General features: G+C 37.4%; 1 protein-coding gene across 4 annotated transcripts in view; it reads left to right on the top strand.

Annotated features, from left to right (window-relative positions):
* The window catches only part of ADAMTSL1 (ADAMTS like 1), a 443,802-nt gene that overhangs the window by 18,122 nt on the left and 407,673 nt on the right, over positions 1 to 18,007 (top strand). For all 4 annotated transcript variants that reach the window (XM_063650521.1, XM_054500641.2, XM_063650519.1 and 1 more), the window contains exon 2: positions 13,241 to 13,368. In XM_063650521.1, the coding sequence (XP_063506591.1) occupies positions 13,241 to 13,368 (128 nt within the window). The remainder of the gene's footprint in view (positions 1 to 13,240; positions 13,369 to 18,007) is intronic.

Here is an 18,007-nt window from a genome sequence, read left to right as displayed (position 1 = left end):
CTTTGCAAGCACTGAGAGCCAGAGAGGGCTCCCAAGAATCACAAAAAATCATGTCATGTTTCATGTACTATTAATAATAAACATTTAATAAGTGGTTTTGCAAATGGCTCCTTAACATGATCATTTAATTTATAAATTAGAAGATGGTAGTCCTTCCCATATATACAATATCTGGATGATATTTTTCAGTTTTAAAATGCCAACAGTATGCAGAATTTAACCAGCCCCAAAATGTAAATATTTCTGTTGACTGGAAGATAGGAGAGATGATACAAGTAGAGCTGTACTATTTACAGGTAATATGACAAATTATAATGGCCCAATAAGGACAGGTTCTTTTAGAAAGTTATTTTAAATAAGGCACTTATACTACAATCTACTCTGGACAAGATTTTAAAGAAAAAATTGTAGGCTATCATGTTTTTGAAATAAATACCTGTTTAACTAGAGAATGCATGGCCTGATTGATGTAGTTACAACAAAAGCTATACTAAGACAATAGTAACGGACTATCATTTATTATTGATAAAGGACTTAATATGTAGGAAAGCGTTTTAAAAAAACACTCTAAGTTATACAGTAGGGAAGCACAATAACAGAGTTTCTGTTTTGATACAAAACAAAGTATGTCATGAAGATTATTGATATAGCCCATATAATACAAACATCACAGGAAGAAAAAAAACATCATTCCTTAACACTTGGCTAGGAATTAAGTCAATACAGAAACTGAAAAACATCAAATAAAGCTGACTTTTATCTCATGATCTGGGAGACTTTTGCTTACAAGTATTTATTGCTTTTCAAAGTATTAAAGAGTAAACTCTTATTAATAAAATGTACAGAGTATAATTTAGCATTTCTTTTATTATTCAGAAGTCACTTTAGGATCTGCCGTAGGTTCTGGATGCAGAAAATTGTGTTAGTAAAGAAAGAAAGTCCCAGCAGAGATTCTCTGTTTCGAGAGTTGCTTTGTAACAAAACAATTCTTAGGACTGAAGCTGTAGGACTGCCTCTACTTGGATTTCATTTATTAATTGCACTGCACAATGTTTTTTCATATATTAGCACTTTTATTTAAAAAAATAACTCTATGAGTTATATAGAGCAAATGCTCATGTTCCATTTTACAAATTAGAAAATTGATTTGTAAATGTGCTTAAATGAAATAGACTAATTTAGAATCATAGACATTTTTGTAGCTAGAGGTGTCTCAGAAATTATCTAGCCAAAATTCCTTTTTGTAGAAGTGACTAACCTGAGGCAGAGAGAACTAAGTTGCCTGAAATACCACAGCAGCAAAGTTAGGATATAACAAAAACACCGCAGTGGCCAAATCCTGTTGCCTAGACTGTGTCCCTATTTAGAAGTTTTTGCTATCAATATTATGTATGTACACTCTGAAACATTTTAAAATTAAAAGTGCTCACCAAAAACTCAGCTGAACAGTAAACATCCATTGAACATTAAACTCTGTATCAAGCCCTGTGTTAGACATTAGGGGTTAAGCTGTATATCACCTAGTCCCTAGCTTCAAGGACATTGTATTGATATTTTGCCTCTATTAATTTATTTTAACATGAGAGCTCTATTATTTGAATTGCAATATTTAGTTTTATGGAAAATCTAATGGAAATATGTTCTCCCGAGTCCAAAACTCTGACTTTAAAATGTGTGTCCAGATTTGCTTCTATCAGGTTATTTTTCCTGATTAATTCTGCCCAACTTTACATCTCTCTGTGATGTATGGTTATCTATGCATTGTACTAATTTTTAGACTCATTAAAAATGATTTAATAAGTATTCTTTACTTCTTTTTAATTGGTAGAGGCCTATGCTTTTAATTAAGTCAGGACTTCCTCACCCGCCTCTCTTCATTCTCATTCCCAGTTCTCCTTCTAATCCCAGCACACTCATCTTCAAAAGCACAGCTTCCCAAGTGCTGCAGAGGGATGAAAATTGTTTACTCAGTGACGAGGTCCCTTTGGCAAACAGGGATCTAGGACTTGGATAAAGCTAGATTAAGCCAAGATGTGACAGGTTAATCATCTTTCAGCTTTACACATTTTGGGTAAATTTAGAGTTGGCATAAAAAGTCATGTGAATAAGCAGAAATGTGATCCCTTTTTTGCCCCCATGATTCAGATTCATTTTTGTCCTCCTCTGTTTCCTTGCTTATCTGCAGCTTCTGCATACATTTTTCCCTCCGTCTTTAGATAATCTGAATGTATATGGACAAGAGTGAAAGCTGACAGCTGTTATGAATTAGACATTCAACTGCAATTTGTCCTACCTAGCCTGCCTTGTTAATCATTCATTTAATGAATATTCACTGAGACCGATTACGTATCTGGTGTTCTACAAGGCACTACGCATATTCAGAGGCATATTCATCTTTGTCACAGCTCTTAAGAAGCACACAGTCCACTTCTGGGGATAGATGTGTAAACAAGTAACTATACTGGGTGGCTGACAAATGCTAAAACAGCCATTTGTATCAAGTCCTAGCAATATGCTCAAAACACACAGGATGGCCAGGTGGTGGCACACACCTGTAATCCCAGCACTTTGGGAGGCGGAGGTGGGTGGATCACCTGAGGTCAGGAATCCAAGATCAGCCTGGCAAACATGGTGAAACCCTGTCTCTACTAAAAATACAAAAATTACCCAGGCATGGTGGCGGGTGCCTGTAATCCCAACTACTCGGGAGGCTGAGACAGGCGAATCGCTTGAGCCTAGAAGGTGGAGGTTGCAGTGAGCTGAGATCACACCACTGCACTCCAGTCTGGGTGACAGACTGTCTCAAAAAAAAAAAAAAAAAAGAAAAAAAAACAGGCCAAGTAGTGATTGATTCTACCTAGAGATAAGAGAAAATTTTACTAGCAGATGGCAGTGGCATTGCATCTTAGAGCAGGAGCAGGAGTACACAAGTCAAATGAAATAAAAAGATGTGAGCAAGATGGTGAGGAGAGGAATCTAGGTACTGCCAAGATCATGACCCGATTACTAGATGTCCTCACAGCACCTGTGTTACTGAGAATCATGACCAATTACTGTAGTGTAGAGGCCATGTATGATTACGAAAAGCAGGAATGAATCTAGAACATTGATTTAGGGCCATTTTATGAAGGGTCTTGTATGCTGTGCTAATAACTTAGACTTTATCCTATATCCAATGGCTCTTCACCTTTTTTGAAGAATTTGATAAAAGCTATAAATCCTTTCTCCAGAAGTATGATATAACACACATATGCTCAAAATGTGGCCTAGAGTTTCTGAGAGTTCACAGCCCACCTGGCATTTATTAACACTACTAGGTCCCACCAGCTTTAGGCAGTGGAGCCATAGAAAATCTCCTAGCAGGGAGTGAACAGTTGAGCTTTGTATTCTAGCAAGATAACTGGCAACGATGAAGAGGACAGATTGGTGGGAAGAGAGGCTGGAGGTCAAAAACACCAGATGGGAAGTCAATTGCAAAGTGCCAGGCATGAAAGGTAGTACCAGAATTAAGTCAGTGAAAGTAAGATTGGACGGGGTGAGAATGGAAGAGAGAGGGATTTCAGAAATGGAATTGATAAGACTTGATGTCTGATTAATTATAAATGATGTTGAGCAGTTAAATATTTTGTTGTTATCTTAATCTTCCCCACTAAACTATAAATCCTCTAAAGGTGTTGCTGACTCAAGCAGGACTCAGGGAATGAGCAGAAATGAAAACATAAGCATGCAGGATTAGGAACTTCACATTCATGTGAAAGCAACGGGTCCCTCAAAAGCCAAGAGGCAGAGAGCTGTGAGGTAGGGTAGTGACCTCTGAGGCTAATCACTGCTTATGGACACAAAATCAAATAAGGAGCTGTTGAAAATAGTAAACCTGAGTAAAGCAGTGATTAACTTGATGGTTGCCATCTCTACCTTGTGTGGTTTCCCAGCCCCGGAGCACCTCCTAGATCGCTAAGAGACTAGGTTGGTTTGCTTTACATTCATAATGGGAAAGTATGACCAGAACCTCAAAATCAACCTACTCCCAAAACTGCAAAATTTGCCAGAGTGTTCCAAATATCCAGGCTGCTGCCTGTAGTTACAGCTACAGGTTAAGCTAGAGGAAAATGTTATCTATTGAAGGTACGAAGATATGGTAATTGAGAGAGCTACTGCTTTTTAGAACAAAGTCATCTAGGTTGCAGGTGAAGAATTTTTGATGGACTTCATCTCCTAGTGTGTGTGTGAAGGTGGGGGAGTGATACCTATTTGAGCTGGAGAACAGAAGAAAGTCCCTGAAATTGAAATTACTTGGCAATTTTAAGTGACTGGATATTTCTCATGCTCTTGCTTTCTCCCCCACCTTATGCTTACTCTATGCCCTATGTACCTTTTTGAGAGACAAATGACAAATATGTAAACATTTAAAACAAAACATATTTCCAGACATTTCATCATTGATTAAATATTTGTTGAAATCTTACATTTTCTTCAAAATTACATTCTTAATAATTATTTCAATAACTGTAGATAACTCAAAAATAGAAAGCATCACCCCTGCCTTCAAAGAGCTTCCAGTCTAATTGGAAAGATAATTGTTATACAGAATGATAATCCCAAAGAGCTACAAAGTCTTGTTTTAATTTGTTCTATACTGATTCTTTGTAAACTGGTACTACATAATGGGACATCAAGTAACTTCAGGTTAAGGAGAATATTGCAATACTAAGAGCTTATCATTCTACTTTTTCTGAGTAAGGAGAGCTGACCTTAAGCAAAAGTAGAAACAAGAGTGTAAAAAAGAAGAAAGCATAATATTAAGCCAGGGAGAATGTTTTAAATTTCAATCCCACACATCCTACAATATCTGGATGGTATTTAAGAGAGAACGCATCCAATCATGAGTATAGGAATAGAACCTAAACCACATCCAGTATCCCATGGAACTTAATTCAGAACTATTACACCACATTTTTTTCTTGGCTCACATGGCACAATAGTCAACCAAAGAAAAGAGAAAGTTCTACCAAAACCAAAAGCTGACTTGTTTGAGAGTGACATGAAGTTAGCTAGTCATTTCATGCAGCTTCCCTATTATCGGTTATAATTTGGGGTTTTTTGCACATCAAACCCTAAGCCATATTAATCTATTAATGTTCCAGTTTCCTCAGCAAATCACGAAATGAGATTTTTCTCCAACAGGAATTCTTTCTCTATGATTCCAAACCCCAACATGTGCTTTCCAGAGCCTCAGATGTTTCCTTAGTTCTACAGATGTTTTGTAAATTCATTTCAGCTAAATTTGCCAGTGCTGCAGAAAGTATCTATGGCTGATTGGAGTCACAGTTTGGACGGAGCTCTAGTTAGATTAGATGGAAGTGGAAACTAAAACTTCTAACTGGCTCACTAGGAAGTCAGGAATTCACAAAAAGAGCAGAGAAGGAATTTCGTTTGAAGGGGTGTTTCAAACATGCCTGTTTTTGGGAGTGGAGGGTGTGGAAGCCCTAGGGGGTGATTCTTCACTGTTTTCCTTGGTGTTGGGCCTACATATTATTTTCCACTGGAGATTTGTTTTCTAAGTATAGGAAAAAGAAGAAAACAAAAAACAACAACAGCAACCAGGAACAATTGCTTCATTTTTAGAACTCCAGGTAAAATGGCTAACGTTTCACACCTGAGGTGAAATAGTATCAGGGTTTAAAATATCCCTACAGTCCAGGGGCCAGGAAGGTGATGACTTCCTTCAAAAACATGAAATAAATGAATTTTTTTAAATGACTATAGTTTCTACAGGATACAGTTCTCCTGTTTTCCACTTTTCCTTTGTAAAATACATGAATTACCAGCTTCAGGCTTCTACTCCTAATTGAGCACTCTCTAGGTCTAGAAGCTCAGCTATTATAGTTATTTTAAAGAAGATTATTATCACAGAAAAAGAGAACCAGACTGACAGGCTATTTCTAGTAGAAAATTTCCTTAAGTCTTCCAAATTAAAAGAGTTTGAAATCTCTATCAGAAAAAAATGCATTATAATATTTATATTAATATTCTCCCAGTCTTATGACAAAGCAGTTATAGTGTTTCCATTTGCTAAGTTTGCGCTTTTAAAGTAACAGAAGCTGAGAGTGATCAAGTATTTTATCTATGCCTTCCCTTGAGATAAGCTGATTCAAAATATTCAATGGTCTGTCGAAAATTTCCTGAATACTAACCTTTGTTCATATCAGCAATTATTGATTTTAATTCAACTGGCTGTGAAATTGTGTTCTGTTGAAGCTTTCCAAAATGCCCAGAGGTTTCTCGGCAGTTTTCTAGATGAGCTATAATCCAGGCTTGACCTTGGATAAAATACAAAATAAAATCAAGTTACCATAGTTCTGAAATGAAAACCTTACTGAAGTATTCGACATTGAACAGAGTCAGATTTTTGTTTCCTAAAAAGTGATGAAGCTGTTTTAATTTCATCTCCAAATTGTTATCCCAGGACGAGAAGGAATTCTGAGAACTAAATATTTTTTTAGAAGAAAAGCAACACCATTCATTGTCATTTTATATGAAATTCACATACTGATAAATACTGTTTGAAAAGGAAAGAAAGGTCAAAATATGAAGCTAGGTAGAAAAAAAAAAGATAGATACAGACATAAAACCTGGCTTTACCAGATATTAGCTATGTGACATGAGTGTGTGTGCATTTGTAGCATGGGGGTGGGGGCAGGGAGTGATAAAATAATTGGCACTAATATGCCGGAAACTACGCTAGGTACTTCACATGTGTTCTCTCTGTTAATCACCATATTATGAGAGGTATCAATGTCCCCCACCCCCCCTTTTTTTTTTTTGAGATGGGGTTTTACTCTTGTTGCCCAGGCTGGAGTGCATTGGCCCGATCTCAGCTCACTGCAACCTCCACCTCCTGGGTTCAAGTGATTCTTGTGTCCCAGCCTCCCAAGTAGCTAGGATTACAGGCAAGTGTCACCATGCCTGGCTAATTTTTTGTGTTTGTGGTAAAGATGGGGTTTCACCATGTTAGTCAGGCTGGTCTCAAAGTCTTGACCTCAGCTGATCCGCCCACCTCGGCCTCCCAAAGTGCTGGCATGAGCCACCGTGCCCAGCCAATGTTCCCATTTTACACATGAAGAAACTCTAGCTTAACGAGATCTGACAACAAGTCTAAGTTCAAGTTTACCAGTATATGACTAGGAAAGTCCGTCTCACTCTAAAGTCTGTGCTCTTTCTCCTGCAGCATGATACAGGTTGTTCAACCTCACAGCCTCAATTTTCTTATTTGTAAAATAAGGAAAAAAAATTCTCACCTGACCTGGGTCATTGTGAGGATTAAATACAATCATTTGTCTAAATCCTGGCATGTAGGTACTTAAGAAACCCCAGTTTTCCCTCACCATCAACTCTCCAGGCTTAGTGCAGTTAGGTGCCTTAACTGGAATGTGCAAAAGTGCACTGGAATGTGTGCATAGATGCTGAGAAAGCAAAAGGGAGACAGGTACCCAAAAGTCCTCCTTGGCCTGTATAGCTTCTACACCCTGTTACAGAATTGACTTTTCTCTTCAGTAGCAAGGGACAGGCTTCATGCAGTGGCCTCTGAAAGACCATGCACTGTGTCACTGGCAGTTCATCAGATCTCCCAACAGTGCAGCTGTGATAAGAACCAGATGATCCAAATTTCCTAAGCAAAGCCAGCAGCAAATATCATCTGGGAAGGCGCATGCCTCAGTATCCACACACCACGCTCTTTAAGAAAGTACATCAAAAAGCTAATGGACTTTTACAAGAGCCCAGTTACTGCTTAATGTCTGTGAGCTCTCAGGAGCAAAGAATCACAACCCCTACCACGTACAGTTGGCGGCAGAACCAGTATTCCAAGTTGTTAAAGAAGCCAAGGATTAGATAAGATTTATAGAGACCTGATGTGGGTAGGGCAGCTAAAAATGGAATCTGCAGATTTGTTTCCAAAGCTTCAGACATGGCCAGGATGTTTCTGTGTATAGATTGCTCCACTTCGCATGGGCAGACCACAGGAAAAATGGTTCTCTCATCACTGGGGGAGTTTGCCCCTCTTTTTAATATAGAAGTGTGTGACATCCATTTAATACAGCCACATACACAGCTCCAGATAGCTTAAGCTAAATGCTGTCTGTCTGGAAGTGGAAAACCGGAGGTTCAGGTACCTTCTTGATGATCTTAAAATTGTAAGTGCCATTCTTTGCCTTGTCTCATAGCCCATTTTGTTACTTCTGAGGATCTGTTGACATCTGAAAAACACTTCTCTTACACTATAACTTCAGCTGTTATATGACTTCAATTTTACAAAAAACTATCAAGCATTTCCTCAGCACCTACTTTTTTTTTCATTTAATTTTATATAGCTTGACCTCTTGTTTTAATATTTGGAAAAAATATTTTCCAAGTACCCTGTATATGTGTGTCTCTGAGCAAATATAACTCTAGTCTTCTGTTGCTAATTTCTGCTTCATCTTACATCTTTCATGTATTTGATAACCTGTCCAGGTTCCAATGAAAGAGGCTATGGATAAGTGGTACATAGGAGGTCATTCTAAGGTGAAGTGTCTATTGGGCAGTGAGCTGCAGAGAAAATATTGCTTCATGTGATTACTCAAATTGTTTAACTACTTGTACCTGTCAGTCTTGGAGCTGTTCACCTGAGACTTTGTTGCTGCAATTGGCTCTGGAATTAACCACAAAACTGTCAGATGTAAACCACGTTTAGATAAGCCAGTAATAGCAAGAAAATGACACCATTCTGAGGTTGATGGATGTAGGAGAGCTCTTCTAGTATTTGTAGGAGGCATATAATGATCTGTGACCGCAATCTGTATTCCATGCAATTGGCATTTACTGAGGCTAGGAACGTCTTGACTAGCCAGGAACAAAGGATCAATGGAGTTGGGGGGCTGATTGCTGAGTTTCTGAGAACACAGCAGTTGATTCAGGAGTCTTAACCAACACTACATTTAAAGATCAATATGTGGCACCAAAGATCTAAAAATGGCTGAACTGTTTCTAAATTTAATAACTCAAGGGGCCTAGTCAACTTTCATAAAATTATAGGGCCAAAACTCAGGCCCTTCTTCTCTCAGTGGATTTCTCAAATGCTAGATCAAAACAGCTGCCAATTGTCCATTCTCACTCATCCAATGCCTGTAAAATAAAGTAGCTGCTGTAATAAGAAATGGTTTTATAATGGCCTTTTCCCTCAAGTTCAATATGAGATGCACTCTAGACTTTTTATGATAAATCTCCTACTAGTGAAACATTGCCTTACATAAAGAACTTAATAGTTGTTCTTTAGTTCTTTGTCATTGATATTAAATAGCTAAAGACCATCATCTCACATGACATTGCTGCTGAAATTTCCAGCAGTGGGGTCAGGGATAATCTTTTGATCACTGTGTTCAATAGCATCCATAACCTTCCTTTTGAGACATTGAATTAAAATATTACATTTATCTGATGAAAATCATTGAAAAACATTGGCTGGCCTGTATAGAAAAGCTTAGATTTTTGATTTCAGAAGCAATCAGCATTACTTTTAGGCAACCTATTATCTACTCTTTATTTTTCTTCTGCCTCTATTTCCCCTGCTAGATGCAATTCAAAGTTTACACTTTAGAAAATTGCTGCTGTAAAGTTAAAAGGACTGTACATTCAAAAGTAAAAGAGAAATGGGGCCGAGCATGATGGCTCATGCCTGTAATGCCAGCATTTTGGGAGGCCAAGGTGGGTGGATAGCTCAAGCTCAGGAGTTCAAGACCAGCTTGGGCAACATAGCGAAACATCATCTCTATGAAAAATACAAAAATTAGCCTGGCGTGCTGGCAAGCACCTGTAGTCCCAGCTACTCAAGAGGCTGAGGCAGGAGGATCCCTTGAGCCCAGGAGGTCAAGGCCGCAATGATCGTGTCACTGCAATCCAGCCTGGGCAACAAAGCAAGACACTCTCTCAAAAAAAAAAAAAAAAAAGAACTAAAAGAGAAGAGAAATAAGCATGTGTTCTACTAGGGCCAGACACAAAATTTGTTTATAGTGAAGAAAGTCTTAAAAATTGCAATAAGCAAATACTTCTAGATTTTAAATAATCAGAAAGGCATCTCTAAAAAGTCATTGCTGGTTATAGATGTAAATGTCTGGCACAGTTAAAAAGCAGAAAAATCACTTTCTCCAACATTAAACATGGATTCCATTGAAATGAATTATGTTTATTCTACTTGTTAAAAGAAAACTTGGAGTTTGTTCGACTTTGTGAAATAGACCTATGACTTGCTTCTGGGTTTGCATGAGATCTCATTTAGAGACATCGTGGGCACTTAATATGTGTAGTTGTGCTGAAACGTGTAATATGTGATGAGATAAGATGCTTAGCAGTGAAACCTCACCATTGAAGCTTTTAGTACTTATTCAAACAAGGCACATGAAAAATATCAAAGGAACTTTAGCACAGAGTTTGAAACAATTTGTTTTTCTAGAAAAACAAAATCACAACCATACATTATTTACCAAATATCTTACCCAGAGAACAGCCAGAGGGAAATTCTCCAAGGAGTGTTCTTATCTCATATGAAAATGCAGTTTGCATGTGAATGCTGTGTGTGGATTTTCTTTGGTTTTGTTTTGTTTTGCTTTTGCAGTTGTACTAATGGATAGCATCAAAGTTTGTAATCAGTCATTTCAATTACTGCATGAATCCTAACATTTGTGATACTGGTTCATCAAAGTCATATTGAATTTGAGTAAAATGAGAGAAATCGCATCGCACAAATATATATTTGTCACATAAATAGAAACCGCTTCAGGAAACTACCTCTCTCAGTAGTCAGCAATCCTATCTTCTATTCACATGCAGCAAACAAAGAGTTAGGTGATACACAATTAACTTTTTAAAATCTGAGGGATGAATTCAATGGGCTACGGAGAAGAAATTTGGGTATGCATACATCATTGGCAAAGAGTCTTTTCTCTCTCACTGTTTAAGTTCTGAAAACAGAGCACCTCATATTGCAGTGATTAAGGATTGATTTTAATAATCCTAAAAACCAGGCTTTGGAGCTCAATAAATTCTTCCTTTCAAAAGTACAGATTTTGGGGTTACCAATGTGGCTCCGTTACCCATGCTTTGCCACATTTTATAGGAACGTAAAACTGCTGGCAGATTACATCACCAGGCAGATGCAATATGACAAGAGGCTGCAAGGTCGTACTGTGGGAAAATCAGGGATTTCAGGGAGACGATACTTTACAAGCATGGAGTCTCAACTAAACTCAAAGCAAAAGCCTGGTGCCTTACCAGTGTACCTCCTGTAAACTTTCAGAGCCCATGTATGTTTATACATATTAATAATAAGTAATAAATAATGTTAAATAATAGTAGCAACAAATGCTTATACAACGTAGTGTTTATTATTTAGGCCCTATGTACTTTTAAAAATGTATGTTTATATTTGTTTTTGTGCTAGTGAAATGTACAAACACAAAATTTAACATTTTAACTATTTTTAAGTATATAGTTCAGTGACACTAAATACATTCACATTGTTTTGCAATCATCACTACCATCCATCTCCAGAACTTTTTCATCTTCTGTAACTGAAACTCTGTATCCATAAAACAACTCCCCATTCCCCTCTCTCCCAGTGCCCCCGTATTCTAGACACAGACACAGACATTTCTGTGTCTATGAATTTGACTATTCTAGATACCTCAGTAAGTGGAATCATGCAATATTTCTTCTTTCATGTCAGACTTATTTCACTTAGTGTCATGTCTTTAAGTTTCGTTCATGTTGAACCTGCATCTAAATTTTCTTCCTTTTTAAGGCTGAATAGTATTCCATTGTATATATATATATACCACATTTTGTTTACATGTTCATCCACTCATGGACATTTGGATTATTTCCACTTTACGTGCTTTTTATGTATCAACTCTTTTACTGCTCACAAAGATTCATTGATTCATTCATTGTTGTAGTATCTTTATTATCTCTATTTTATGATAAGAAAACTAAAGCATATGAGATTGTGTATGTGCCCAAGTTTATAGACCTAGGAAGCTCTGAAGCCAGTATTCCATCCCAGGCTGAGTAGATCCACAGTTCCTGCTCCTAATCACTGTGCTATCTCAACTCCCTTTCCAATGATTCAGGAAACTAAGTATAGCATGTAACAGTTGGAAAACCATTTGTATAACATCCTAAGGCCAGGTTTTAAAAGTTCAAGTACAGGTTTTAAAAGTTCAAAGGAGTAGTCAGTTTAACAACCGCACCCCATAGCAACTGATTTATAAAGGATCCCATTACTACAAAGAAAAATTAGCGCTCTGCTCTGGCACTAGTTTTAGGTGGGCTAGGTTCATTTTGCTGATCTTCCTATATAATATGTGCATGCGTGTGTGTGTGTGTGTGTGTGTGCAGTAGCATGGTTATAATATTACCCCACTTTGTAAAAACGGAAATTGGGACATAGGAAGGTGGTAAGTTACTTGTTCAAGGACTCATAATAAAAAATAGAACCTGTACCCAAACTCAGATAATTTGTAACTCCAGAGCCTGTTCTCTTAACTATAGCACACATTTTATCTTTTTCTTGAATGTGAAGTACAGCATTGAGACCTGTACGTAACCACAAGTATTCTTACAGTATATGGAAATTTTCCTAGAAAGCCTGTAAATAACCAGCAAGTCTATTTGTCAAGAGGCAATCCCTGCATTACTAATTTGTATAGTTATTCCAACGAGCAAATCTGAAAACTAGGAATGCAGTTGCTTTATTAAAAAATTGTCGATGGTATAAAATATTGTTAGATTTTGGGAAGCAGTGTAGTATGCACATGCCAGGCTTCTCAGGACTGAAACACCTCTGAGAGCAGCTTCTTTCCTTTCACGAAGAGATGAAGAGTACACTCATGAACCCTGACCAAAATGGTGACTTCAATGCAATTGATTGTCTTCTAACCCAAATTCCTGTTTCTTGCTTCCTTTTCCATTTGTTCCATTTGTACAACCTCGTGCCCACTTCAGTCATTGCCCAGGGCCCTTAAATTTAAATATCCCTCTCCCTGAACATATAGGCATTATGAAATGGAAAAGAATCCGAGAATCTGACTGCGCGTTTTCATTCCTAGCAAAGACACCATGTACACACGTACAGGCCAGTCACATTTTAGAACACGTATTTCAGGGTTCCATGGGGATTTGATGCTGACCATTCTTTTGTTTCTCACAGAGTTCCAGGACCGCACGCTCCGAGGAGGACTGGGACGGCCTATGGGACGCCTGGGGCCCATGGAGTGAATGCTCACGCACCTGCGGGGGAGGGGCCTCCTACTCTCTGAGGCGCTGCCTGAGCAGCAAGTAAGTCCTGCACCCGTTGGGGGTCTTTGTGAGAACCAGGGGTAGCCGGTTTGAGGCATACTTTCGTGATTGGGTTTATGGAGAACATTTTGTGGCTTACAGATCCAGATAAAAGAAAAGAATTAGAGGAACGTACAAATAATTAAATTTGTGTTCTTACGTGTTTTTATTTGTGTTCTTATGTCCATCTGCAGCTAGGTCTTTATATACTCTTATCAGATGATACGCAATAGAGAACTTACCATCTTTACCAAGCAAATGTTATCTGTTTTCATGTTAGGACTGGAAGGAGAATTTATTGTTAGGAATGGTTCTGGAATTATTAGCTCTATGACATACTGTACAGTATTGGTGTTAGTAGCATATTGAGTTTATGCTGGATTTTTAGTGTTACCAAGTACTTTGCAAGTGAATAACATATTGGTTTATTTTTGTAGATGTCCTAATAGCCAGAAGTTTCTTAAAGTCATTCAGTTCAATGAATGATGAATTTTGAATATAAGGAAGTTTGGAAAAATAGAAGCTTCAGTGGGAATTGGGTCAGGAATAGTGAGAGGGATGAAGAAGGTAGACATGGGGGTGGCTAATGACATCCAAGCTAAAAGGAAAGGGCCTGAGGCCTTAGAATGGAAATTTTTACTTAGAGTAATAATTTAAAACTCCTTCTTGAGCTGTGGTCTATGACTAGATCTGTCTCCAAACTATAAAATATAAAGTACCATGGTAATATTTTTAATGAAAGATTTTATTTGACCATGAAAAGTGTTATGTATAGCAAGTAGAAGGTTTGATCAAAATTACTGTATATACTATATTATAAAACAGGAAACAGAAAAAGAATTCTAGACATTTCATAAACAAATAGCAGAAAGTGGTGAGACAGAGGTTCGGAAAAATGTCAACTTACTTTAATAAGAGTGAGAATTTCTTGAAATCAGCGTCTGAGCCTTATTCCTTTCTGTCTCCCCAAGGCCTGCACAGGGTCTAACAGATATTAGAAGCCTGATAGATGGTTCTTCACTGAAGCACGAAAGACCATCTTGGCTCCAGGCAGGTCTCACTGGAAATGTTATAACCTGAGATATATCCAACAAGATACCAGATCAATTCTGATATTTGGCCACTGTGGCGTTGAGGTGTGCACTAAAAATGGTATCTACCAGCAAGTTTGTTTGTCTCATTTTTGAGGCCAGCTTCGAATCAATGAGAACCTTGAGCTGATAAGAAAGACTAGACTTTTGCTCCTGATGATTCACCTGCTCTCTTAATCTTGAATATACAAAACTTCCAAAATCTGCAATGTATGCTGCCACACGGTGATAATGTAACTGATAATATTCATACATCAGTAAAGCCAAAAAGTATAAATTTAGAATGTTCCTGTTATTTCGTTTTCTCAAATTAGCATCCTTGACTATTTTATAGAGATGAGCATGTGTCTCAAAAAACTGATAAGAAACAAAGGGGAATTTTCATATTGTCTCAGTGATGTGTATGTCAGATTGAGGTAAGATCTTTTACTGAGTGAGAGACTGAGAAGCAATTTAGGGAATACATTAAAATCACAAAATTCTGTCATTCAGCAAATAATCAAATATTGATGCCATGTGAAATTTAAAAAATCAACAATTTTGCCACCTCGTAAGTTAAAGGTCTAGGTGTTAGGGCTCTATTATGATACTACAAAAGATATCAGTTGTCTTCTACTTCCAAAGTATTACAAAAGTAGAATGTAAATGCTGAAATTATAAACATATAGAAGATATGTCCCTATTTTACTTTCAAGTATTAAAAATATATATTCAGTAATCTCATACAAGGCTGAACAAGAAGCTTAAAAAATGGGGCAGAGGTAGACTACCCATTCTTTAGGAATTTGAAGAAGAAAAAAAAGCCTCCAAATAGAAGGCATTTCCAAATCCAACAAGAGCATAAAGAAATATTAGTTTCTTAAAAACTAGTGCTTACTATGGACTGATACATTATACACATGGATATGTTCTATACTCTTAAATTCTAGTCATTCTTTAGCAAATCAAAAACTTTTCACCATCATTAAACTCTGGAACAATCTGGATAGAAATGTAATACATATTTTTAATGTGAAAGAACTATTTATATATGCCCTATCGTATATTTTGACATCATTCTTCAATAGGATTTGTATTGTTAGGCTAAACTGTATTAATTCTGATCCTTGTAAGACAAACAACATAGAGGTTGATTTAGCTGTTCAGTCTGAGATTCTAGTGGGATTTCTGGAGACAAGCAGCTCATGATATGACCACGTTAGCATATTACCTCTGTGCCCTAATGAGTTAAATCTTACAGCTACAGATTTTAAAAGGAGCAAAACTAAGACTGAGTTACTATCTTTGGGGGTGTACTGATTGTAGAAAATCTGCATCTCCAAGGACAATTTAAAGATCTACAGTGAGTAAGTAAATACCTTTATAATAATACCAAATAAGTATGTTAACCCATTGAATGTTCCTAGATGCTATAATGCTGACTTTTAAAATATTAGGTTGGTGCAAAAGTAATTGCAGTTTTTGCTATTACCTTCAATTCACCAACCCAATACTTTAGTTTTTATGGCAATTACAAATTACACACTTATTTTCTAGAAAGCACAACAGAATATGCTATTATTGAACAGCTTAGATAGTTTCTGCTTTGATTCAAGACTTTTGTTTATGTTGCATTTTTCAAAACAAGGCATGCATATACACCTACAAACCCCCTACCCCACGCATGTATTTGTGTGTGTGCTGAGCTGTGACAGAAAATATATATCATTTCAAAAGAGTCTGACAGCTTCTGTTGCAGAGAATTCACCCTGGCAGGGGCCCTTTGCAGACACTAGTCAGACCCACTTACCCAGGGGAGACCTTACCCTAAGTATCACTGGTCCTCAATCAAAATTCAGTTTGGCCAGGCACAGTGGCTCACGCCTGTAATCGCAGCACTTTGGGAGGCCGAGGCGGGTGGATCACCTGAGGTCAAGAGTTCGAGACAAGCCTGGCCAATATGGAGAAACCCCATCTCTACTAAAAATGCAAAAATTAGCTGGGCGTGGTAGCGGGTGCTTATAATTGCAGCTACTGTGGAGGCTGAGGCAGGAGAATCACTTGAACCCCAGAGGCGGAGGTTGCAGTGAGCCAAGATCGAGTCACTGCAATCCAGCCTGGGCAACAAGAGCGAAACTCCATCTCAAAAAAAAAAAGAAAAAAAAAATTCAGTTTTCTTTACCTGGGATTATTATGTTTGGAATCAGAGATTCTCAAATGTTTGTGTGTCCCTGGCTTTCTCTTCCTGCCATTCTGTATCACTTCACAAGTTTTATTAATATGATTTTAGCCCTGTATTTTCTCCTTTTTTGTGTGTAATGAAAATGTGGAGCAAGTCCCCTTTGGTATCTAAAGGGAATCAGACATTTTGGATGATTTCATTTTAGATGATTTATAGTCTCCTCCATATATAGTTTGAATGCATCTGCTCAGGATCCTGGATGGAAGTGTAGTTGTCTTCATTATCTTTTAAGTTGTCAAGCACCTAAGAAGCTATTTGTTTTCTTGATAATTTTTATTTGCACTCAAGATCTTTCACTATTAACAGAAATTCCTGGGTTACAGCCTCATGTTTCAAAAAGCTAGCTTTCAGCTATCAAAGTTCATGGAGACACCTAGCATTCATTAAACTTTCAGTTATAGTCATGTATAAAAATTTTAATTTTCATTAAAATACATAACTCTAAGCAGTAAGAAATATTAAATAAGTACTTATAAAAGCAAAATATAATATTAATGAAATACCTTCTAACATTTTTCTCATTACTACTTGAATGTAATTAAGTCATTGCTTAAATATGGCCCTAAATCAGTCCTTAGGCTGGATTTAGAATGTATTTTGACTCTTATAATTTAGAAATAGATATGTTCTGAGATATGTGCTCAGCTTTAAGACTTCAAATCAGTTTGATTTTTAAAGTTTTCAAGTTTTTTCCCTCAACAACTGGTTCTATCTATTCTAGTACCAGCAAGAATTTATTAGTTTACTCTCCTTAGTTCCTTATGCTAATGGTAACTCTGATTGGTGTAGCAATTATTCATTGCCACAGTAATGCTGCGTAACAACCACTAATCCTCACTAGAGTATCAGATAAGGAATTATTGCTTGGCTAGGTAGCTCTGATGGACTTGGATGGTCTTGATCACATATCTAGGATTGGCTGGATGTTGGCTGATCTAGACTGGCTTCATCTGGGCCAACTTGGGAAACCCAACTCTGCTCCACAAGTTCCTTATCCTCCAGCAGGCTAGCCTAGGCAAGTTCTCATAGTGATAGCAGAGGTGTAAGAGAGAGCAATTCCCAGTGCAAAGCCTGTTTCCAGCTTCTGTACCATATTTCCTAGTATCTCATTGGCCAAACTAAGCCACCCACCAAGTCCAGAGTCAGAATGGGAGAGCCAAAATGTTACACGTGAAAGCACGAGCTAGAGAGAGGGTGAAAAATTGGACTATTCTTCAATCTAGCATGAATAGTCTTCTATGGCTTTCTTACTCATTCTTAAAGGGAAAATGAACTTAATGGGTTCTGTCTCATTTCTCCACTCCAGATCTAGGTATCTAAATTCAGT

This window comes from Pongo pygmaeus, chromosome 13, assembly GCF_028885625.2.
Source record: "Pongo pygmaeus isolate AG05252 chromosome 13, NHGRI_mPonPyg2-v2.0_pri, whole genome shotgun sequence".
NCBI lineage: Eukaryota > Metazoa > Chordata > Mammalia > Primates > Hominidae > Pongo > Pongo pygmaeus.
This window is presented reverse-complemented; position numbering and strand designations above follow the sequence as displayed.